The 26,375-nt window shown below is 35.6% G+C and overlaps 1 protein-coding gene across 7 annotated transcripts in view; it reads right to left on the reverse strand.

Moving 5' to 3' along the window:
• The window catches only part of LOC145935406 (uncharacterized), a 344,338-nt gene that overhangs the window by 62,595 nt on the left and 255,368 nt on the right, over positions 1 to 26,375 (reverse strand). For 5 of the 7 annotated variants that reach the window (XM_083036756.1, XM_083036748.1, XM_083036772.1 and 2 more), the window contains one exon: positions 7,027 to 7,244. The exons of 1 other annotated variant lie outside the window; for it this stretch is intronic. In XM_083036756.1, the coding sequence (XP_082892882.1) occupies positions 7,027 to 7,188 (162 nt within the window). In that variant the 5' untranslated portion in view covers positions 7,189 to 7,244. The remainder of the gene's footprint in view (positions 1 to 7,026; positions 7,245 to 26,375) is intronic. One more of the 7 variants, XM_083036739.1, reaches the window with a different exon arrangement.

Raw genomic sequence — 26,375 nt, forward strand, 5'->3', positions numbered from 1 at the left:
TAGTCGAAAAGAAATGAACATTATATATCATTACGAATAAATCATTTTTAATCAGATATCGCGTTAAATTGTTTGCTAAAATTATAATTAAAATATATAATAAAAATATAAAAACTTTTTAAATGTTTTTTCTAGTGATGATAAGAGGATAAGAATACTGTATAAAAATGTAACATTAATTAATTGCACGAATGAGCGAGACGTGGAAAGACATATTCGAGAGATTTAATAATGGAAGAAAGCACAGATATGTCAGTAGAACTATCTAGCCCGATGACGCTTTGAAGTCGAAGCTTGAAATTACAGGACCCTTTACCGCAGTTTATTGCAATCGCTATGAAGGGTATACGTAAAGGCAAAAAAGAACATACACACATAACGGTGGACAAATTATGACAACTGCAACTGAACCAATTCGTTACTACAGCGACTTAATTTTACGAACGATCCTTTTGACCGACGAGTTCGAGTTTGAAATGAAATTAAATTTGCCTTTTTATAAAAAAAAAACTCTTGGAAACGCGAGTGAAACCAATACCGCCGCGGATTAACCTGCATATAAAATTATATGGCATGTGCCAATATTTGCAACGCGAGAATAAATCGGCGAAATGAGCGACGAGCCACTCATGAAAATACGAATTTAAAAAAAATATCAATTTTGAACTCTCGCGTTTTAAATATCACAAATATCGCAAAAGATATACACAAATATCGATTGCAAACCTCGAAATGGCTGAATAGAAAGCGCTGAAATAAAAATCAATGACGGTTACAATCTCTTGACAAAAAGATTAAAACAAAACTCGTGTTTCAGAGCTTCCACGGGAATGTATTTTCGACGTTGTCCGGAAATGCGGCAACTGCATTTCTGCGAAAGCCGAGATGAAAGAAGGGAACGGAAATCGCAAACAAATGCGTAAGGGAAAAGAAGAAGGGATTCCAGCTCTTTAATTAAGAAAACTTTCATTCGAGCAGTAAATATATCAGCCACAAAAAGGGTAACATTAGAGAAGAATCATCGTCCGAATTTCGCGTTCCTCCATAGAGTCATCGGTTACACGAAACTGCCGGTCGGTGATATCCGCACATTGTCGTGGATTCCTAGGATTCCACTTTCAATCGGCTAATCGCGTGCAAGGACTCGAGTTACACGGCTACATCCGTCCTTAATTACGTTAAACGCAATCTGACAATGTTACACGAGCGTATCTTAATGAAGCGAGCAGTAATTTTAATTGCTATAATGTAGTAATTGTGTATAGCTACACACACACAGAAAACAAGGAAACAATCCATTTATGTATTTAACAAAAAAAGTGTTCCTATCTTCCCATTTTTTGTAATCGCGTATAAAATAAACAAGATGCAATATTTAAAAAAAAGACAAATAATAATCAGCAGTGTCTATTTTGAAAAAAAATTTCAAATTAAAAAATTAAAATCACCGAGTTTAAAAGTACCTCACTTAATCAAGTTTTTTCGTTCACATAAAATATGACATATAAAAAGTATATATGACATAATGGAATATCTGCGTTTTTTTTAATATCAGCTTTATTACTACTAAAAAAATATTTTCATTCCATATAATATTATCGCATTTTTTTCTCTCGGTTACATTAAATTCACCCGTGTGCGGTGATTGAAAATCGATAGATTTTCTCGCTCGCGAAAACGCGAGGAGAAAAAAATGTTCGCTGATTGTAATATTTCGCGCATACGCGGAGGTGAAGGAAGAGACCCCCCCCCCCCTCTTCTATCTGCCTGCGAGAGAAATGTGGAAATTACATTTCCGGGTTTCAAGCTGCTACCGACACGTCCGCGTTGGGATTTCCTATGCGCGGCACTCGATCGCCTACACGGTGCACTCGCATATGTACGTACGATATCCATCTAATTATCGGAGTTCCCCGGTCTTGGGGCCCCGTTCCTCCCCCTTCACGTGCACGCGGGAATCTCCCGCGGGAGAAATCGATTTTCCGCGTATGTCGATACATTCTACGTCCGTGTCGTCCGTCACTATACGTAAACGTTTACTCGTACTCCATTGTGCAAGTTCGCCCCAGAGAGCGAAGTCAGGACGCGTAATTCCCTCCGTCTGTTGTTACGTTTCTCGTGCTGTTGTAAGGAACCGATACCGGAAACTAACAATGGCTAATCTCGATATCGCAACCGTATGGCCAACCCCTTCGTGCGGCAATAGAATATTAGTCGAATTAATTCCGATTTATTTCAGATAACGCGATTATCGACGCGCATAGAACATCTCCGTATGTTAGAGAGACTCGCTTTTTATACATATATCTGCGCACTATTATTTATACAACGGTGATAAAAAAATATGTTCTTTCCGGATACATACATATAATGCACTAAAATGTAAAAAACCGTCACGAGTTTCTATATGCGATAAAAGATCAAACTATAAACCGAAGGATCAGCATATCGCATGTCTCGATCTTTAGAAAGGTACACATACCTTGCAACGAAAAGCCCGAGTTGTAAAACAAATCTGATTCCCTTAATCCACCCCTTATCCGTCACTCGATCTCCATTTGTTCGCGCGTCCTTTATTCATCCGCGCTTGTTTAAAAATAAATACACCTGCATTCTTCCGTCGAATCCTCGTTATCCATAATTGTTTTATTCTCGCCTCTGTTCGATCTTCCTTTTCTCAATCGTCGCGATTTACATACACGTTTCTCTCGCGAAAAAAGAGCGCGTTTATCGACGTACACGCGCGACACTTTTATTCCGACTATAAGTCGTGACTTTAAATTCCTTCCTCTTTATGGAAGCAGCGACGTATGTCGCCGAGAAGTTGCTCAGGAGGGAGGAAGTCGAAGGGTTGGAAATAAGCACTCGCGCGGAAAAGCCCTTTCGCGAGAGATTCGAATCGCTCGGCGGGGGCACGGAGCCACTTTCGGGTCGAACCCTTCTACAGGGAATACGCTTTTCGTTCGGGGATACGCGCTTTGAGAATTTCCGGGTGCAACCCGTGGAAAGTACCGCCGCGCGCTGATTCCTTCCTTCATGCACAGGAAACGAAGCTGCGAAACGAAGGCATTCCTCGTGCGCGTTGCAAGAGCAATGACGCGAGCGGAATCGCGTTCTAGAGCGAATTATATATACCGCTGATATTCCTTCATCCTAGGCGTATATTAATAATAGAGTGAGCTGGAACCGCAACTGGAAGTGTATTATGTGTAGAGATGTCTCGTCTCGTTTCAAAAAGGAATTAAAGAATAAAAAAGAAATGTTTGAACGTATTATTTATTTCCCCTCTACGTTACGAGATGAAACATCCTGTACGGTGTACATGTAAACAGACTGCATATTTTTCTCGGTATGGTTTTCAAATGATCATATTAATACGACTTTCCAACCGCTTGCAACTTCCATTTTGTCGAATTTATGTTCAATCGAGTTGATTTAAACTCCATCTAAACTTTCGTTCTAAAGTAAAAAGCAACAAATGGTAGATGAAAGTGCTTTAGAACTCCATAAATCGTTTGCAGCTAACTGCGATCGCAAGTTGATCCGATATGAGAGAACGTAGTAAATAAATTACGCACACACTTGACTATGGACTTGTTTTATGGGTCGACCTTTTGTTAAGAGACCAAATAAATCGTTCAAGAGATTCCTCCACGATGTCTGATCCTTCGGATTAAAGACCATATCATTGGTTTCGCTCAACAATATACAATCTATAAGAAAAATTCAAAAGTACCATAAATCCCACTGAAAACAGTTACGAAAAGAGTGATTCTTACCGCGATTTGTCGAAACTTTATATATTTACGGTTCGATCTCTTTCTTGTTAAAAGGATAATCAACAAATTCTATTCTTTTTAACAATTCTGATAATAACATGTTACACGCGAATGTATATAATATATATAAATGAGGAAAAGATTTAAATGTAGCATATAACATTTCGTAAAATTGCAGTTTGAGAAGTTCAGAGATCGTACGTCTATCCAGTGGCTAAAAAATATCAGGAAATGTTCGCGAGAGAAAGCGTGGATCCCGTGAAAAGCAAGATTCCGAAAAGGAGGATAAGATCGACGAAATAAAAAAGTTACTCCATTTTCGCATGCGGGTGAGATCGTACGTACAATGGTTCCTTCCTCGGTCGGTGGAATATGAAATATGAAATCGATACCTCCGGACTTGTGAAAACCGCAAACCGATGGATACCGCGGGAGATTTTTATTGTATGTACCGAGGGTAAGTTATTATACCGCAATGCTGTGCGAATAACGCCACTTTTTTCCCCTCCATAGAATAGAAAGCGGAGATCATTTCGGATCACCAAGAAACGAGCTTGATCCTTCCGAAAATCGTTGTTCGCGGGATAACGCAGACATAAATTTAAAAATTTTCTTTCCTAAAGTATATATATACTACGTAAGCGTTTGTAATATTTAAAAATCCCATAGAGAAAAAAAAATTCAATCGCGAAATCGCACTAATTCTATACTCGATTTTCGTTTTGCCGAGATGAAATTGCAAGCTTCGTAAGTGGATAATTTAATATTGAAAGAAGAGATATGAAGCGTCGCGTATCTCTAAGAACATGTTACTCAACCACCGACAACCTTGTTACACCGCCAAGTCGCTTCTCTCTCTCGCTGCCTCCCTCTGTCTTCCTTCCGTCTCTTTTTAGCCGGTGCGACCTCAAACGAATTTGTCAGTCGCACGCTTCGCGAAACACAGGGGGTGTGCCGTTTTCAGGTCAGTTGCCATTATTCCGCAAACCAAGATTTTAACCCGACGCGGGACGTATCTCTCTCTTTCCGCCCTTGCGCGAGAGATCCGTAATTGCCAGTGAATTAAACTCAAAGAAAACAAGTTTTCGTGCGGGCACATTCTCAACGGTCTTTTCCCCGTGGAGCTTCTCCCCTCCGTATCTGGGAGCTTGCGGTATATTCCTGTCGAGAGAGAGTAAATCGCGTGCCTCCGCGCGGATGTTTCTCCCCCGGGCTTTCCGACTTGTTCGATCATCATCTTTGCGAAAATTTCAACGCAACCTCCTTTGATGATGTTTACAGTTGCATTTTAGTTGCTGCACTTTCGTCGCCTTTGACGAAGCTCTCTCTCTCCCTCTCTTTCTTTTCGGCGCGCTTAAAACGAACTCGCTGGCAATTTTGAAACCATCCGGAATAAAACGAAAAGGAAGCGAGAGTATAAAATATATATATACTTTACTGTAGATCTACAAATTTATATAAGATGATTTAAGGATTTTTCGACATGTGAGAGATTTCCATACGTTTAGTAATATTGTAAAAGAAATTTTCAAAATAATTATTGTGAGACGTTTTTATTGTGACAATGTAACAAAACAAAATTAAATGCAACGTTGTTGAAAATGTCAAAAGTGATTATACGAAATTCGTGTGACAATTTTTATGTATGCAGAAAAATTGGATTGCTTTACGCGCAAAAATTATATTTGCATAAATTTATTTTTTCACATTTAATAATATTTTTACTTTTTTTAAAGAGTTATGATTTTAAAAGCTACATCATATTATATATATTTTCCAGCAATACACAAAACATTCGAATTTAACTAATAAATGTCCCAAATCATCCTTAATGCAATAAGAAGAGAGAGCAGTTTATTTTACTTTATAAAAAATAAATTTAGTATCTTTTTTATGGAAATATATGTTAAATAAAAATTATAAAGCGTTAATTTTTTCAGAAATTGTGAAATATTAAATTACTAATAATCAGTTAAGCGAAAACACTATTATTTTTGTGTTGACATATCGAGATGTTCCTAAATTATCGCACGTAACCTTTTGCGTTAAATCTAAGAATATGTAAAGTAGGGGAAAAATAATCACGATAAAAAAGATTGCGGCAATCTCGAGTCTGTGTAAAATCTTCCCAAAGATAACAACGAATGTACTGCGATTCATGCACGAGGTCACGCATCCGAGCGAAGTTTACGAGGCTTGAAGCGTACGGAGATTCTCCCAAGAAGGAGGGGTGGATCCGGTTTACGATTCTTTCCGGTTTGGTAACCATGCGGAGTAGAAGGAAGACGAGGGATGCGCGAGAAGAATATATCATCTATGTATGTCCCTCTCTGGATTAGAAATAAGGTACCAATAAATGTAAGACGTTGAATAAAGTTTCGAAGCGAGAGGATCGAGAAACGAAAAAGTGTTATCGCGGAAATCGAGCAGATGTGAGCAATGTAAATCTCTCTCGCAGTTATAGTAGGTACAACGAGCAATCGTGTAATGTCAGTTATAATAAAAGGGATATAACGCATCTCGTATTTGATCGACGTTCGGATTCTTTGAAACTTCCGAGTTTAGGCAGCTCGGAGTTTAGCCCGTGAAACTTCCTTTCGAGTGCTGAAGAGGCAGAATCGGGAGATAATCGGAACCTAAAGTACGTCCAAATATTAAACTTTCCGCGGAAAGATAGGATCATGTCGTACCAAGTCTTGCAAATTTGCCAAGTTCGTACGCTATGTTATTACACGAGAAATACACGAGAGTTTGTGTGTGTGTATGTGTGTAATCAAGCTTTTGACTTATTACCGAAGAAACATGTTATATATTAAGCGCTTATATTAAATTTCAAGATTGACATAATTATTTAAGACGGTTAGGATTATATACAGTTATTGATATACACAGTTATTAATTGAGAAAATAAATCAAATTATTTTATTAGCAGAATGCTGAATAATGTAATTAGAACTTCAAAAAGTTTTAATTACTCTTGAAAAATTAAGAAATGAAATATAAATGAGAAAATTAAAGTTCTCTTTTCGCGGAGATGCGCGATAAAATTATATATTTCCAAGAAAATCTTCTATAATCGTCTTACAATTTTATTCTCAATTTCTTCCTTCATTTCTCTCGCAAATCAATTAAAACGATAAATACGTTTACAATGCGGCAGCAATTTTCGGTAAGCTTGAAAACCGTGCGCGTTCTCGCTCAATCGGCATTTACCTGCGGGGAATGAGAGAATTTCATTGGCACATACCTGCACTGATTGCGGCCAGATGCACGTGTGATTCGTCGGCTCGTCCCCCGCGATCATCGGGGCAACGGACGAGTTGCATTTGCCGATGCCGTACATTCCCGTTCTTCCATACTGAGCGTGTTCGACTAGGATTGTCGTGCCGGGCGGACATTTCAATGTCATCGTTTCCTCGTCGCAGGCTGCGCGTTGATAGGTCTTCAGGGTGCCTGACAACAAGGCTATCCAGTCAAGAAAAAAAAAAAGAAAAAAAAAAATCCACACGACGCGGCATAAAAATCGCACATATCATTGAAATATAAATGTTAAAGAATTAAATGCCACGAAAAACGTGCGTTAAAATGAATTGCAGGATAAGGTTAAAACCGTACATAAATTATAGGGGGATATAAGAGAGAAGACGCGCGGAAAGTTGGAACGGTCGGATATCGAAGATCGATCGATGAGCCGTAATGACGTCGCCGCCACAACAGTGATCAATTTAAGGGGATCCGGGAGTAATTAATGAGTGGATCAGCCGAAGTGGATTGGTTCGGTGGGAGCGGGCACGGATGTATCAATGGCAACAATTCGCCAGCGAAAGCAGCGTCGATTCGTTTACACACGATACGCGGTTTAACATAGCGAGGCAAGGGGAAGCAGCCAACATTTGCGGAATTTAACGCGGAGATCGTTCGTGACGATGGAGTTTGCGGATGGGACCGCAGACGTTTCAGCATGTAAATGCAGATTTGCGCGATAATTTCGCGAGTGGAAGCCAATAAAGGGACGGGCGGAATAGTCGCAGAAGTTTCCGAGGAAATGGCGAAATGATTGTAACAGTGCGTGTGGTAACAGCCCGCGTGCGGAATAATGCGTGACGAAATTGTGGAATATCCATATTATTATTCCGTAGTATAAAGTTGGCGGCGATTAGGGCGAGCAATATCAAATAATGTTAATATTAAGCATTCGAACACATTAGTGAACGATTAATAAGAGAGCGGTTAATAATGATAGCATGCAAATCCAATATTTTTCCAAGAGAACGTAAAAAATAAATGAAGCGAATATATTAAAATGTGTACGTATATATTCGTGTATAACCATCACCAATACGTTAGTGTATCACCGCAGGCACCATCACCGTAGTTACAGAGAGAGAGAGTCGCCGTCACCAGTATTATCAGTAGTCATAGATGAGCGCAGCCAGCCGATGTTCCAATGAGAGACATGAAAAATAAAACAGATAATGATGTCTGTTAGTCACATCGCGAGTAAGTCACGTACAAAAGAGAGAGACGCGAAATATGCAAATTCTTCAATATTTCCCAAGCGCATCCCGGCCCCGACAGAGGATGGAATTGCTCGCGGAGGAGTAAAGTCGATAATTCACGCGGCAACGAAGGAACATCTGACCCGATATCGGTAGTTTCTCTCGCGAACGAGACATTCGTGGTAACGCGACGGTAAAGTGCGGGGATACGCTTTCCAATTTTGTTGAGTAAATTTGTAGAACCCCAAAGAAGAGCGCAAAACTCCAATTCCGATTATTCTCGCATGTATTCGCAATTGTGTTGCGAACTGTTATACTCCATCGCAAATATTTGACGCTCCCAAAGATTTCATTAAAGACACGAGATCCCTCTTCTTATTCTTTCAAGTATTATTATTTATATATGTGGTTTTGTGTATTCGTTCGCGAGCAGGAATTAACTAATGCAAAACATTTCGATAAATTTCACAGAAAGTAATGTATGAAAAGTATCGGAGTAATAAAATTAATAATATCATTCTTATAAAAACAAATTAAAAGATATTATTTAATATAAAAAAGTAATTTTCGCGAAATGCGCGATGTTATAAATTTTTCTACAGAATGCGATTATGTGTTAACGAACGGTGTTGCATAATTTGTGACGCTGCATAATTCGTCGTCCCGTCCATCGGCAAGATTCTCGCAATAAGTGTCGAGACACGGCTTGAGAAGAAACACGGCGTTTTCCCGACATGGTTGGCACATCGTCTTGGTAACGACCCCGTCTTGAGAGCCCCGGCTCTAGATTATATGCATAAAGCCAGGCACCGCAAAGAGTAATGCATACAAACGATTGTTGTGCACCGGCAATAACAAACCCCGGGGTCCGCTATTACATTCCGTGGCCCTCTCCTCGTAGCGCACGTCCGTAAATCAACGAGTATGCAAACTGTAAAGCGCTGAGCTGCACCGGCAACCACTCGGAATCTTCTTCAATGGGGAAGACTCGCGCTGTAACTCGACTACGTGATTGGAATGACCGAGCGATCCGATATGCCCCCTTGATCTCCGAAGAATGCGCGTATACAATTCACAGGGCAAAGTTTCGTATCGCGATCTGGTTAGATTTAATCGGCCAAGTTTCTTCCCGGTTCTTACATACATCAAATACCGAACACCGAAGTTCTCTTTCGCTCTCGTCTATCGAAATGATCAGATCGTCACCGATTATATACAATTATAGAGAAGAAAAACGCAAAAGATCATGTCAAAGGTAGGATAACAACGCTCAAAATATTTGAAGAAAATATTGAAGAACTTTGCATCACTTATATGTAATATTCATGTCACTTATTAATTATTTAATCTCTTAATCAAACTAAAAAATACGTTTTTTTTATATCAAATTTTATATGAAATATCAAAGGCTGAAACTTTTATATTTCACATAGCTCTGGGGAAATATATATGATCACGCATTCTTTCTTTCACACGTGTTTCATATATATTTGAGAACTTGTATTATTCTCCCTTTCTCTCTGAGTCTAAAAATTTTAAATTATTACGTCACTTAGTTTCTACATATAGTAACGTATATAGTAAGTACATGTAGTACGTTCACTGTGTAATAAAACGAAAAAATTCATGGCATCTTGTCATAATTCGCTAGTGAATTAATGAAGACAAAAAATGAAGACATTTCACACGAAATATTATTTCCATAGCCACTCGCGCTATTCTAATCCACTTAATCAATGTCTATTCACCGCCTTGCATGTATATGCAAGTAGATAAATAAAAGTATATGAAAATCCTACGCGCGAGACATGCTCTTATTACCAAAACTGGGTTAATGGTTATCTCGAACAACAGCTTATTCTGATTTATCTTCTATAATTATGATGAGAGCTTGCACGGAAATTAAACGCCAGAATATCATGGATTAATCAAACTTAATGACATTTGCGTATAATTATTGTATTTCAGATATGCAAATGATAAATACGCATATAAATCGCAAAGTCATTAAAATTATTATAAAACATTCGTTAATTAAAACGCAAAAATGATTAATAAAAAGTCTATTTGATATATTTATGTATTATGTAAAAATCAGAATTTATATTATGTGTGAAAGAAAGATATTAATATTTAAATATATTATTTGTTAAATTATATGGGCTCATAATTATTTATTTAATTTTATTATTCAAGTTTTAAAATTACTTAAAAGTCCTATGTCTTAACGAGAAAGAAAGATTATCTTAAAAGATCTGTAGCTATCGTTCTATTAAAAAAAGGAAAAAAAGAGAACAGAATATAATTACTTCGCATTATATTTTCGAAAATTTTGAGTAAAGATACTTTTTTACGCAAATACTTTTAAATGCAAACAGCAGATGTCCTCAAAGCGATTCCGTTTTTACCGAATGCTCTTTTCCTGAGACATTCAATTTCGCTCTCATCCTACCTCTCCGCTGCACGAACATCGCGCTCACACTTTTATGGCGACAAGCTGTAGAATAACTCACGGCCGCGGAAGTAAATTGTTGCGCTGGTAACGGATGAACACACGGCGGAAGTAGAACGGTGGATTCGAATGTTTATTCAGTTGTAACCTTACAAGAGCGTGACTTCCGCGGAGAGCGCACATTATTTAAAAGGTTCATTTATCCGATAGTATCATGTATCGAATCGATGGCGAGAGGACAAAAGCTGGAAAACAACTTGTAAATTCGTATAGCTTGACATGAATGGCATGTCGATTTCTATTTTCGGAGTGCTACTTTTTTTTATCATATGATTCTCATCTTGATCAAGTATCACTTCATCACGCGTATATCTCGTTTAAAGAGAGAATCAATACCGTTATTTTATAACAATAATGCGTATAATTACATTGTTCACTAATCACTTCGATTGCAAGCCGATTTTAAATACAGATATAATGAAATCTATCCCATTTCACTCGATATATTAAATATATCGTTTCCATTCCTCGTGCTTTATGGTGGACGAAAAATGGCTAATCCGATAAATTTTTAGCTGCGACATATTTTTACTAGACAATTGTGTTACGGATGACGCAATATTTCGCGATGAAAGATTAACCTAAATCGAACGCGCGCGTAGAGATAGTTCGACTTAATTCGTCCGGCTCTAATCCAAGGTTTAAGGTTCCTCGAAACGAAAGCTTACCAGAGGATTAAAGTATCGTTGCTCCGATGGCACGAATACCATGAAGCAGTGTAAACATGTCGAAGCCCAGCAAGGAAGTTTGCGAATAATGACTGTATTAGTTTTCCAACAATCGTGCAATTACAGTGACATTTCAAAATTGCGAAAAAAATCTCCTTCTAAAATAAACGTAGTTAAATTTATTTAAAATTTGCTCATCCTTTTATTTACTCTAAAATTCTTACTCATACTCCCCCTTTCTTAAGATTTATTCTAATAAATAATAAAGATAAGTATTTTTTACTTAAACAAATAAGTAAATATTTCTATCAGTAAATATAGTAACATAAGATAAAACATGATATTTTGTAAAAAATATGATATTGCCTATAACGATATCACGATCAGAAATTTTATTTCATTAAAAGATAATTATTTGAAGGAAACCGTGTATGGAAATAACGGGAAATGTCCTCTGTATTATTTATTGAAAACAACGCTTTCATCGAAATATACGCAGAAATATTTCGTTTCATTGTAATCACAATTACAATAATGTCTATTTGATTACTGCACTAATTAAATCCTTCTAACTTTCATGACATATGCGAACGATTACATTTTGCTGCTCGTACGTAACTTCTCTTGAATCTAATTGTGCATTAATGTGCATTTACGAAACCGCATAAAGCACGATTTACGACATTCAAGATTAATTTAACATCCAATTACATCAACAAAAACTATAAACTATAACAGCTAATAAACATGTACCGCAGAGCTTATTCGCAATGCTAAATTATCCGATATTATAATATTAAATATATATATGCGCGGGTGATATTCATAATCTAAAAAAAAAAAAATACATATTTAATATATATTTCAATAAGAGCCACTTCGACCAACTCTGATTAACTTTAATCGACGATTAAACTATATCTTTGTCTCTTTTCAGATACATTCTTAAAAAGAGACAAAGATGTAGTTTAATCGTCGATTAAAGTTAATCAGAATTGGTCGAAGTGGCCCTAAGTAAAACAAACTTTAAACCCATAATTCACAGGGAGTTTAATTATGCAATTCATAGTTTCATTAAAGAAATTTTCGATATTAAATATTCTGCTTCTATTTCATTGTCAGTATTCTATAACACATAACCAGCATTTATTCTATAACACATAACCAGCATTTATTCTGTAACACATAAAGCTTATATAAAGCTTGTATATATGTATATGTACACACACATACTACTTTCAAGCTTTTATTCGCTGCTTAAATTACTGAAAAAATATGTACAGAGCTGTCACGATATGTATCAAGTTTATCTCGATGTGCAAACATATAAAAGATTTTACTGAAATATGAAATTATGGAATTAAGCTGAGTTGTGTGTCTCGGCTGTATTCGTGTCGACGAGTACAGATCGTGAGAGAGAGAGAGAGAGAGCCAATGGCTAGTTCAGATTTGCAGCTAGATTCGATCAATGCTCGTCCCGGTTCCATCGTAACGGAAACCGGAAGACGTGCTGCTCGAGCTGCTTACGAGGCAGCTTGTACAAAACTCGCCCCGTAGCGCTCGTTCTGTAGAACAACTAAAATCTAGAAACGATGCCAACTTTTCAGAACTCAACCAGCCAGGGCATCGTAGTCATTTCCTCTCTTTCTCTCTCTCCCTCTCTCTCTCTCTCTTTCTCGTTTCTTGTCGTTATACGAGTACAGCCACTCGGACTTTTAGCTTTTTGATGTGCTTTCCACATTAAGCGATCGTCACGAGTATCGGATATCGGATAGCAATTTTATAAAACATCACAGCAAGAATAAAAAAAAGTCGAATCTTAAAAAATAATTCGAAAGTGCAATCAAATGTGAAAATTACAATTATGCTGTAATGTATATTTATGTGCGCGAATGCGACATTTTATTTATAAGGTATCAAGTTATTTTATTATTCTCATTTTGAAAAAGAAAAGGTATACAAAGAAAATTTTGAAGTTTTGATATTTAATGTAATTAATATATCTTGTCAATAAAAATCGTATATTATATTTATACGATTTATTATTATTATTTCGCTCAATAGCTTATTTAAAGTAGGAAACCGTCTCGAACTTTGGAAGCCTCGTTTACGAATCGATTGAAATTTGTGTAACGAGGTGGAATAAACTTTTCTTTCTATAGCTAGAAGTCAGATTATGAAGCTAATATAATAACATTGTGATTTCACCAAAAAGTTAATTCTTTTGTGGGCGTTCAGAATAAAATCACTCGAATGCTACAATTTCATATTTCTGCAAGTGCATTTCGAGAGATATTTTATAATATCACTATTCTCTTTTATATAATTAATACTAAATTCTGCGAAATATTACAATATGCAAAGTAATAATTGAAATTTCGCGGCACAGTAACTAATGTTCCATTTTGTTCATGCAACAATTAACCGAAAGATATTTATTGACAAGTTTCCTCGGTACATTTTGTACGCATCCATATGTGATGCGTTGCATTTAAAATTCAAGGCGACGCATTCGCATTCGAATATTATCAGAGAGAGAGAGAGAGAGAGAGAGAGAGAGAGAGGGGAAGAACACACGCACGAATAATTACTGATTATCATTTACCCATTGTTGGGAATTAATGGATATTTCCCGTGAAAAAGTAATCCGCGATCAATTTATCGCTTGTATGTATATATACATACATATGTACAACATACATTCAATCTGCACTTCTGTATTTTTAACAGACAACCGCGTTACGATACATATACAACCCGTTTCTGCTGGTAACGCGATATGGCGATAAATGACTATTATTGCATGTACTGAGAGAAAAATAGTAACCTCGCGCGGGACTCGCGCACAATTTACGAACTAATTGAAAATAAGCGCCTATATAAACGTACTTTATCGACAGGGTGAGTTTTAAGCTTGATGCGTCGGGACAACGCGCGTATAAATTGTTATTGATCATTACCTGCATAGTCGGGGTTAATGGATATTTTCCAGCCGAGTATAATAATGAACGCACTGAAAAGTATGAGTGCGCTCTACGCTCGAATATATAATTTTATTTCTTCAATAATATTATTTCTACAAGCTGATATATAGTTTTAAATATTAATCATCGATTGTAAAAAATGTTAATCGCATATTTCTTCATTAAAAAAGATCCATCATGTTATATTTACAAGTACGATAAGTATGTGAAAACAATTTTCTAGATATGTACTACGTAGCGATCAATTCATCAGTAATTGAAGATTCTAAACATAATTTTCTTGCAAACGAGTAAATTAAAAGAGAAGATTATTTCGAATTCTCAAATAGTCATTCTGCTGCTAAAGCTTACGGAATATAATCGGATTTTCGTTTTTTAATTTGTTGACGTTATCAAAGCTAGTAAAATGTTCTCTGGATAATGAAATAATTATTACATTCATTATGCCAACAAACAAAAGGATATTCTTGGAATTAATATATTTTGCAAATTAGAATATTGCATAAATAAAATATAATTAACTGTACCATTTAAAAAGCCCTCTAAATATTAAAAAGTATCTATAGAAATGTTTTCCTATATTTATAATATCTTGCAGATTTTGTTTCTACAAAAAAATTTTTCCACAATTAATATAAAATTCTTGACTATATACATTCGACAATTAATAATCAAATCAGCTTTCAGAAATAATATTCCAACGTTACAAACATTACAAATATTGGAATATAACATTGTTAAAGTACGCGGCCAATCATCTATACCAACACGTACATATCAACATATACATAAATTTAACTATTATATCCTATTAACTATTATTTATTAAATTAATCTATAGCAAAATTAATTAATATATTTTACCACATTCTGATGGAATATATATCGTACTCGATATGACCTATTATTCATATATACATCAGTCTAAAGATTTAATTAATTGTTGCGCAATCGCCAGCACAGCCAGCATTCTCTCGTCAGCAGCAGACCGCATTTAAAATTGATAGACTCGACCTGACAGCGCGCACAAATTGTTATCACTTATTATCCGCCGGATAATGACATTCTTCCCAACGGATTTAATCAGGACCCGCATCCTCCCGGTCGGATACCACGTGTGACCATTATTAATCGCGTCTGCAAGTGCGGTAAAAAAAACGATATTCTATTTTTATTAGCCCGCGCGACGCGAAACGTCGATCATCGAACTCGTTTCCTTCGTCATTTCACGCGTTGGCGGCACGGAAGTAATTTCTCTCGACGTTCGCATCAATGATTTCCTCTCACGCGTAGTTCAATTTTCCTGCGCACATCCCGGATGGATTAAACAGAGGAACGAGCGGCATTGTGTAGCGTTTCATCGTGTTCAAAACGCGAAGCATGTCAAAAAATGCAATGTGCAACAATGCGACGTACTGTCGCGTCAAAATGCATTGAGCTTTCGAAATTGTGTTTCTCTTATCCTTCGATAACTTTCAAAAGACGCGTGCTCGTATTTATTAGATACACTTTTTTCGATACATTTTCTTATACCTTTTGCGGAGTTAAAGCAAGTATAAATCAAGCTTTCTCGAAAGAGAAAAAGAGAAGAGAAAAAATTGCTGAAAAATACAAAGCTGAATAAGACAGATTTATTAATTAGAAAAAAAAAGAAATTATTCCTCAAGAGATATATAGAAAACAATATGCGTAAATAGTACTGTTGAATTAGCACGATCAAACATGTATTACATGAAATAAAATTTCTCAAAAATATAGTAGTATAAAAATATTACAAGTTCTATATTCTATACGATATTTATTTTTTGTTAGCACTTCTGAATTTTCACAGTTTATTTTTTCAGGAACGCTCGGGAGAAAAGCTAAAAAATTCACGAAAGATATATATACAATATATACTATATATATCATAAAATATACAAAAATAAATAAATTAGAGTCAGTATAATATAATAATTCACAAGTACTTGATGAAATTCTTTTTTGTACACATAGTTATTTACACACAATAAGTTATGCAAAATTATATAGAAAAATTTTAGTATTACAAATAGCGATTTATATAAAGAATAATTAAAGCACCTGTTATTTAATTATTCTAAATTAAGCGGAAAAAGAAAAAATAAATTGTTAAGAAAAATTCTGTGACATTCGACAATATAAAAATTTTCACTAATTTCATTTTTCATTTGGTTTAGTTTGAAATCGCGCTTATCCATCACAACATACTATCGAAGTAACGCGCGTCTGCCACTGACATTAGACGCATTTCGCTGAAAGCACATCGGGAAAAGGTAAACATGTTTTATGTAGACGTGCACGAAGAAGACGCTCTGTCAAAATTCTTTCGTTTCTTTATAAAGAAGGAAATATCGGAGTGCATTTGTTACAGCTCTTGTGTAACGTCTCAGAAGAGAGACGGCGGTAATCCTTGAACTGCACTTCATACAATATACTAATATTTGCAGTGTGGTAAACAGAAAACACATAGCAAGGTAATTCCATTCAATATTCTAATTCAAACGCGTTCGACGACAATGTAGAATAATTTTTTTCGTATCAAACAATGACAGGAAATCTTTAAGACAAGTGTGTCACTTGAAACTTCGACGATTAACGTGAGAGAAAAGATAAAATGTAAATGTAAAATCAAAAATATATAATTCTTACTTTGCTTTCAAAAATATATATATGTATAATTTATAATTATATAATATGAATATTTATATTAATATATATTTGTAATTGCTAAAAGATAAGTATCATATAAGATAAATGTAATTTTTAAAATCAATTTTATTTGGATCACCAGACATATGTCGAGACATGTACATATAAAATATTAAAGAAATGAAATGGATTCATATTTACACCTATTCTCGTAGATACCAGTAGATAAAAATGTATCTTTGCAAGGAAAAATGCACGACTATGACACTAAAGAACTGCAGCCCGAGAGAAATCTTCCTACTCTATCCAGCACAAAGAATATAAGAGAATCAGCGCGACCGATATAGCGTTGACATTTTCGATTTGAAATAACATTCTCTCACGATGGTACGCGCCTTTTTGAGTATTACGATGCACAGTATTTCTCGGCGACAAGAAGAAGCGATTCGCGCCAAGAGAGTCCGCTGCAGGAGGCACTTCCCGTCCACTTACAAAGAGAAATACGCCTTAACATAAGAGCGTCGTTTTACTTTCTGGTCGGTACAAGGTAAAAAGCTTTCTGTATTTTTTAAAGTATGTTTTCAGTAGACTCGCGCCTCGTCTTTCATCCTACCCTACATGCATCTCTTTTAATTCTCTTTTTTAGCAAGAGGGGATCAATACACGATCAATTATTCGCTCGGGAATAAAAAAGCTTTTAAGCACGCTTCTGGAGAGTCGAAAATAAAGTAAACCTTCAACTTATCAACGACTCGATGTACTCAGACAGTTTTCTCTCTCTCTCTCTCTCTCTCTCTCTCTCTCTCTCTCTCTCTCTCTCTCTCTCTTTTATCTATATAAGCTTCCATTAAAATATGCGCAGGCATGACGCACAAATGCCGCGGATATTGCTCGTCTGCGTTATTTTCGCTTCTAGTGGAATGTAGTGTAAAAAAACGTTCACTAACCCGCAAAGTCATTAATAATGATTTCAAGAGTGTGGAGCCTGAAATAATATTATCACAAGTGTGTAAAATACTCGATTCGAGATAAATTCATGGCAATAAGATGAAATCTTCGGAATAAATGCCCTAATGTATAATAATATACGATGACTGATAAACAAGAAATCAAACCATATTAAACCGGTTATTAAAGATCTCTATATTAATTACATTATGTTTATTCAACAATGATCGTTCTATCATAACGGTATGTATGTCATATTTATCTCTACTAATGAACCGAGCATCGTCATTTGATTAAATATTATTGCTTCAGTTAACATATACACACAAATTAAATAATTATATTATATATAATATATACAAATTAAATACCGTTAAACCACTATCAATGTTCAAAGTAACTAAATAATATTATTCGTATGCAAACTATTCCAAGAATTTTTCTCCTATAAAATCCAGGTATTTGTGCAAAGTTTTGCGGTAAACCAAAAGCTTAACGAACACTGCTTAAATGGGAATTACTACACTAACCAGTAACATCCTGCTCGAGTAATACTCGTTAATTCCCACTACAATCTCAAGTTTGTACACATTAAAATTTCCCGGTTTCTCTCTCTTACCCCAAGACAATATAAAACAATAAAATATTTCAAGAGATTTCATTCACCCTGCACAGTTAATCCAATTTCGTAATCCGCTTTCTAAGATCTATCGTTAATCGCGACCGTATTCTTTAATATATTCTTTACTTCTTCGGCTGAACTAGCAATTCGTCGGAGGTCAAAGTCGAAATGTTTCGGATAGCGCGTGCACATATGTAGTTAATTTTCGACTGTGGCACTCGAGACAAAGTGCCGTCTCGATTGTTAAAGCGAGAGGCACTACCGGTCGTTCTCTCATGGAAAGTACGGTACTCGCTGTATTTACGACGAAGTGACTTCGTACGCCTTCTATTCGGGTCGCCTGGTACATTAAAAGCTCAAGCTCTGTAAAATGAAAGGAAAAGAGAAGTCAAAGCGAAGGGAAGTAGGGAAAACCAACGAGGTGATGGACGCAAAGTCGAACGACTCGCGATAACAAACTCGCGTAAATTTACATAGCGGATAGGGCGGGAAATTTGCGTTGCAGAGGTACACAAGGGAACCAATTGTGTTCTCACTCGTGTTCGCGTTCGTTTTTCGCATATCTATACGATTGGATCTCTCTCTATCTCCCTCTCTTTCGCAAACGCATCGATATATATAATATTATACTTCATACTATAATATAAATGTAAAATTTTCTTTGTGTACGCCTCAGTTACTTCTCCGACTTTTCCTTGATCTATTTAATGTATCAAACGTTGAAATTCGATGTAAAAAACGACAAAAAAAATATAAAAGCAAGACAAGAACTAAGAACTATATGGAAATAAGCTGAACAAAAGAAGGAATATCTGAAATTCCGCGCTGCATAATAAACTTTAAGCATTCGATTCTTCAAAGTACTGCGAGTTCGATAAAAAGGGTTAATCATGTTATACCGTTCCCTCTTTCCCGAGCGATTGCAGTAATTCTAATTACGCACGATCCAACAAGTTCTTTGTCAGACTCAACTAACTGTAATAGTTCACATGGTTGGTGGAGAATGTAACCAAGCCTAGAAAACGGTAATGGGGATGCTGAAAAACTGCAAACTCAGATCGTTGGAGAATAAACTGGAAAGGTTATTTTTCTCCGGTACTTTTTCACACGATTACTTTCGTAAAATCGCGTTCTCGCGTTTTTCACGATTATCTATTAATTCTTGGCGCATTAACCTTCAATGTTAATGTGACCATTGTAGAAAAAAACTTGTGTGAATTTGAGAAAGTGCAGAAATAACAGATGCAAGATTGAGAAAATTAAGATGAGATAATAATTATAATAAATATAATAATTATTTTCTTGTTGATCAATTTCTATTGATGATAAAATCCATGCTTTTATTTTCTAATACAATATAATATAGTTATAATAAATTTCTTGCATCAACTAAATTTTATAATTTATGCATGAGATTATATAATAGCTGGTGCACATAATTTATACCCTCGCAAATTTTACGAAATTACAATTACGCCGATAAATTTAAATAAATCAAACTCGAATTTTTATTAAAGAGAATATAAACTTTATTCTTTATAATTTTTATTAAATAAATAAGGATTTAAAATTTGTATTAAAAAAGTAAGAACAATGATTAAAAATTCTATATCAAATTTTCGATAAATCGCCAAGTTTTGCAAGTGCACTTAAACCGTGATTTTCGGAACCAACCTGGCTTTAAACAATATGCGATCATGTTAATCAAACTTCCGACACATGGCGAGGTGAAACGTTGACTATACTTAGTTTACGTTAGTTTACTATGTGTGAGATCGAACGGGCCCTAAAATATTCACACGGCGGCGCATCGAACGACCACGACACTAAATTGTCGATAGGACTCAAAATGGTAAAAGCTTTGATCAGGCTTACGTCGTGCTTCGTAGAAAGCTTTTAGAAATTAACAAATCCCTTTTGAAGCTTTATCTTTGAGAAGAAGAGCATACAAAAGAGATCGTTAAACCCGCGATGAAAATTATCGATAAAATGCCAAAAGCAAATTTTGCATTAAATTCAAGAAAAACAAATTTATATTTTAATTAATAATTACATTTTCGAAAACCGAGAGAGAGCATTTATGTTGCAATATATATTGGCAATAAAAATTATTTACTCGATAAACTTTACTTGTAAAATAAAAAACTTTGATAATACCTCTTTTATTTTGAACGCGCATTTCATCGGCAAATAAACAAAAATTAACGCCACGTAACGCATACTTACACAGGAATATCAGCGAGCATAATTCGTTTGTAATGCATGATACCCAGGGAAACCAAGAAGGAACAATGTATTTGCTTAGTCGTCGACTTTTTGGCGCTTTGCCCGGCTCGGTTTCCGCGGCCTCGACATAATAGCCAGAACCCACCCAAATCAGAGAGTAAGAGAGAGAAACGCTCGTATATCCGGAAATTTTCGCGCGTCTCGGAAACGATCTGCAGATCACTATCGATGTACGTGATTATTACAGCGCGGAATTTTCAACGTGATCGTCTCCTCCGGCTCCGACCGAAAATCCCTTTATCCGCGCCTCGTTCCTATACGCGCGGGACTATGTAGAACAGCGAAGTACCCGATCTATCCTCTCGAAACTAGTGGAAACTGGATTATCCGGCCGCGTTTTCGGCCGCGCTTTCAAATTCAGATCAATCGTGCGGAAGAATCGATCATTTTGTACCGGTGCACGAACAATTTACGATTCTTTCCATCGTGAAATCGCGCATAAGAACCCGTGGAACGACTCGCGAACGCAGAACACGGGCGAGACGACGCCCAACGTTTTACTGCGAGTCTATATAAAACGAAATCGAGTATCTGGCGAACTTTACCGGCAATTTTTCATACGAAAAAATATGAAATGCATCTTTTACCAGCAAACATGTTATGAACGGATACGTAAAGTTACGTCGAAAGAATTGTTGCATTATTACTATTTTTATATTTTTATTACCTTTTAATTGAAATACATTGAAATTACAAACCGCTGGATGTATATAGAAATTTAATCATCTTAATTCAACAAGAAACTTAATAAAACTTATTCAGTTTGTACACATAATTTGTACTTGAGAAATGGCTAATTGATTTCGCAATCTTTAAGGAATTTTGAGGAATTTCATCTGTCACGACTCGACAATGGGTTTACGCCCGTCACGCATAAGAGAGCTAAAATCGTTATTTAATACACGGCAAGTGTACATAATCATAGTTGAAACTTCTTGAAGACCTCTTAGATATGTAATTAACGTCGTACTCGGTCGAGAGTTACGTTGAATACCATACCCGGTTAAATATGCATCCGGGTTTATGCTCAAACGTTTGACGCGATCGTCAACGAAGAATAACTCTCCGCACGGAACTAAGTAACGAGATTGTCTATACCCGTTGTATTTTATGCTAAAGCGGATGTAAGGCGCGCCCAGCGTGGCGTTTATTCCGCGGCGTTATATGAGAGATTCTACTCGGGATGACGTTAACATGCACAGCGAACGGAATAGTCGATAGCACGTCTCGGCGCTTGTCTTTATGGATAAATTTAAGTTGGACGTGCGGATGCAACGACAAAGCGCCATTGCATCTTACGGAACGTCGAATAGTCGTAAGAAAAATGCGAAAAGCCTTTATCGCCGGGTGAATCCTAAATAAGTAGCAACAGTCTTCACATCGCGTACTTTCCCACACATAATTATTGATTTTTATATTTTGTTTATAAATATACTTAAAGATTTTTTCTTACTTATAATCTTTATAAATATATTATAGAGATTTTTTTAGCCTTCCTTTAAGAAATTATATTGATTTTATTATAATTCTATGTATAGAAGTCATCATGTATCAGAATCGTTGATGCTATATAAATTCTCCTACGTTTTGTTATATAAGGAGTTATAAAATATAATTTTTTTATATTAATTTATTCGCATACATATACTATATTTAACGCTGAATATGGTAATTTAAAAATTCAAATGTATATAAATTCTCATTTTACTTTAACAATCTCATATGTGTACATTTCTACCTATGTTAATTAGTTTAAAACTTTTAATTCGCTAATGTCCATTCTGTTTAATATTTGCGATTGCATTCAACGATTCTGATATATTATGTCACCGTGCAAAGTTATTAATGCAATTCTTATGTTTTACAAGGAAGAAATGTGCGTTGCATGCATAAAAGTCGAAGTCGTATATTTTGCAGGCATTTACTAAGTGCAATAAAGCGAATGAAAAAGTTTGGGAACAAACAAAAAGTAGTGTCTGAATGGAGTAAACTCCTTCTCTCCTGAGGTGTCGAGTACCTATATACATAAATTCATGTTCTACTTTTTCCCCTTTCTTGGCAATTTCGGAGGCAAGAAATTACGTTCTTCGACTTCTATCACCGCTGTTCCGAAATCCACTCCCGCCTCGTTACTCAGTTTCGTTTCTACAACGAAGCAATGAATTTTTATATGAAGGATATTCCACGCGTCGAGTTTTATCCCAAAGAGAGATACCTTCGGATATATATATACGGAAAGAAGGGTAGATTGTAATCCAAAAATATATCTATTCAATTACGTGATATGCGTACGCATAAATTTCACGTGATTTCATTTAATCTCGATGGCAGGGACATGTTCGAGTTTAATTTATTCAATGTCTACTGGATGAAAAAAATACACATGAGAGAATAATAAATTTTATGTCACTCCACATTACGCAAACTAAAGATTCCAAAACAGATTTTAAAACACATCATTGCGTATCAATTTTAGAATGATTTTTTTGCCCTTTTTTCGAAAACAAATATGAAGCGAAAACGCATCCCGCATCGATCATGTGGATTAAATATTTGAATTTAATATTGTTAAAAAGGAACGCTAATTCGCGTGCGCGTGGATAAAATAGAAGTTTATTGAGATGATTTTGACGCTCTTGAATAGAGGTAATTCCCGGCTGTAATAGAAGCCGATGGTATCTAGGAGACTCACCATTTTCCGAAGCCTTCTAAGACAACGGAACCCTTAATTAACAAACATAATAGCTTAATTTGGTCTACAGCTCTTAATGCCTTATCAAGCGAGGTTACTGGTACTGATTAAACAGATTCGCTCGCTACCATGAGACGTAGGAAATTAATTTTCACCGCACCTGTTCAAGGTGTTCGATGCACCGATAAGAGAGAAAGGAAGAGGTATACAATTATCGAGCCTCCTCATCTTAAAGATTTATATTGGAACAGCATATTTAACGAATCATTTAACATTATTTAACGAATCATTTAACGAATCATTTAACATTATTTAACATCAATTAATATAACAATTTGTATTATGAAATATGTAATGACAATCACATTAATAAAGCGTGCACAATATTTGATTACCGAAAATATATTATCTAAAGATTCCCAATGTGAATATGTTTTATCATTTCAATTACAAATTTCAAAATCAATTTTAAGATTAGTGTTTTTGTTATACGTTATTCACTCGAGAGAATTAATTTTTTTGTTTGTACGTAAAACATTTCACAAGATACTTGATTTATTTGCGCGTGAAAGAAGCTATATATTTACGAGAAAAACGATGATGCTCGTTTATTTCGGTGACGTTAGTGGACGTTAAATAAATTTCGAGGTAGTCGCCTACGTTGCTACGACGAAGGATGGACATGAATTACATCTGTTTTAGAATTCAGGTCCTCGAAAAAGACCTTGGAGAGGACACCAAAAAAGACGCGACAGTAACAGGAAGAGAAACCCCGGGAAAGACGACCGTGCTCGTTACGGAGATTTAATTAAATTGTTTCAAAGGTGGCATGTTTAAGCGAGAATCATCGTGTGATCTTTCAAACTGATTAATTAACTTCTGGAATCGACAGAACTCTCTCTCTCTCTCTCTCTTTAACGGTTCTCCGATCTCCACTGTTAGGAACATGAAAGGATATAATGATTCATAATCCTCTCCGCTGACTCTCTTACGCGATCGCAAATGATAAGCCACAGCGTCCTTCCGGGACACTTAATTACGTGCCCACCCGAGAAGTTTGCGTGACTCGCCTACTAAATGGCTCCCAATCCGAATGTCACTTAAAATAAATCGCATAACTCTTTCTCGATCTTTTAATTAAGTTTCAATTTAATTTAATACGAGTCATTTAATAAAATACATTACTTTTCGATTTCTCTGAGTTTTTAATTCTTTATAGTCATATCCAAAAATTACTTGACATCATATTGAGTTAAGCGAAACACACAAGCGAGCATTAATAAATCTCAGTAATAATTCGTCATATTTATTTTAAATGTCATACATAATTTTTTTAATTATATTTATCTGATGTAAAAAATTTTTAATATTCCCTCTTTACAAATCACAAAAAAATGTGAAAAACTATAATAAAATATAAACATAGAGATTTTACATAAAGTATTTTTACTGTCTGTTTATTTTTGCAAATAAGAAAAATACGTTTATTATATTATTTTTTGTCTCTATTTAGTTCATTTAATATTGTATTATATGTATATATGTTTCTCCATTCTCTTATCATACAATGCTCGCACATAAACAAGTAACAACACTTAATTAACAAAAATTATTTGTTAAAAAAGTGGTGGCAATTTGGCTAATTAATGTACGCGCGTTGGGCGTGTTATTATTAAATATTCTCACGTAATTGGGATTTCCTATTTTATTTGCGATTTTTCTCACGTTCGCGCAGAAAATGCGAAATTTCGTGTTTTACGCATGTTTCTAAAGTCTACGTTAAAGGCGCGTTTAAACCCACCCACGATCGCATTTACAAGATTAAACGACTCTTGTAGGATAATCTCATTCCCGTGAATGTTGCGTGGTTAGGTCAAGAGATGCAGAAGACGCTACGGTTCAAGATTCTCGCATATTCCGTAAATCGTGTTACGATAAACCGTCACTTTAACATTTATAATATTCGAAATTTCAATCTGCAGTACTATCTCATTAATAATAATTATAAAACTGCACATTCGCAGTTACACATTTAATAACGTGAAAATAATTAACTTAGATGATTAAAGCAGTATATTTGTCATAAAATTGTTCACCAAAGAGGATAATGATATCACGGAGTTTTAATTTTTCAGTTTCAGTCGTCTTTAATTTCAAATACATAAGAATATTATATGACCCGAACAATGTGAGAAAACTGCGCTTACTACCTATTTAAATCCGCCGATAAAATATATCGTGGTCGAAAGAGAGAGGATAATAAAATTATCTCTTGATAATTAAAGAATTAAATAAGCTCTTTCGGATGTGGACCGATAATATTATAAAACCGATGGAAAGAATGTTATTGGCGCCAATGTAACGAGTGTTTAAATTGTCTGTAGGTAAGAGATTTCCTGTGTTACAATCCATTATATCAGGCGCTAAAGAGTAAATTCTAGTCTCCAACCTTAATCGCTTTCCCGTGTTACCGCGCGACATTATTCCGGAGCAAATCGCGGCTACTTTCGTAAAACGAGTTCGTGGAACAAAAATAACTCTCCCAGTTAAAAATTCCGCTATTTTTTCCATCTTCTCGTACAATCGCCGCGGACCATGTGAACGAAAAGAAAGAAACGACAAGAATGAGGACCGTAAGTCATCGTGCCGATGAGACCTTGGATACTTTCCAGGAGAGACGCGCGCGCTTTTACAGACATACATACACCTACCCGG

This window comes from Prenolepis imparis, unplaced genomic scaffold, assembly GCF_030444845.1.
Source record: "Prenolepis imparis isolate NDT839.2.m4 unplaced genomic scaffold, iyPreImpa1.0 SCAF_1, whole genome shotgun sequence".
Taxonomy (NCBI): domain Eukaryota; kingdom Metazoa; phylum Arthropoda; class Insecta; order Hymenoptera; family Formicidae; genus Prenolepis; species Prenolepis imparis.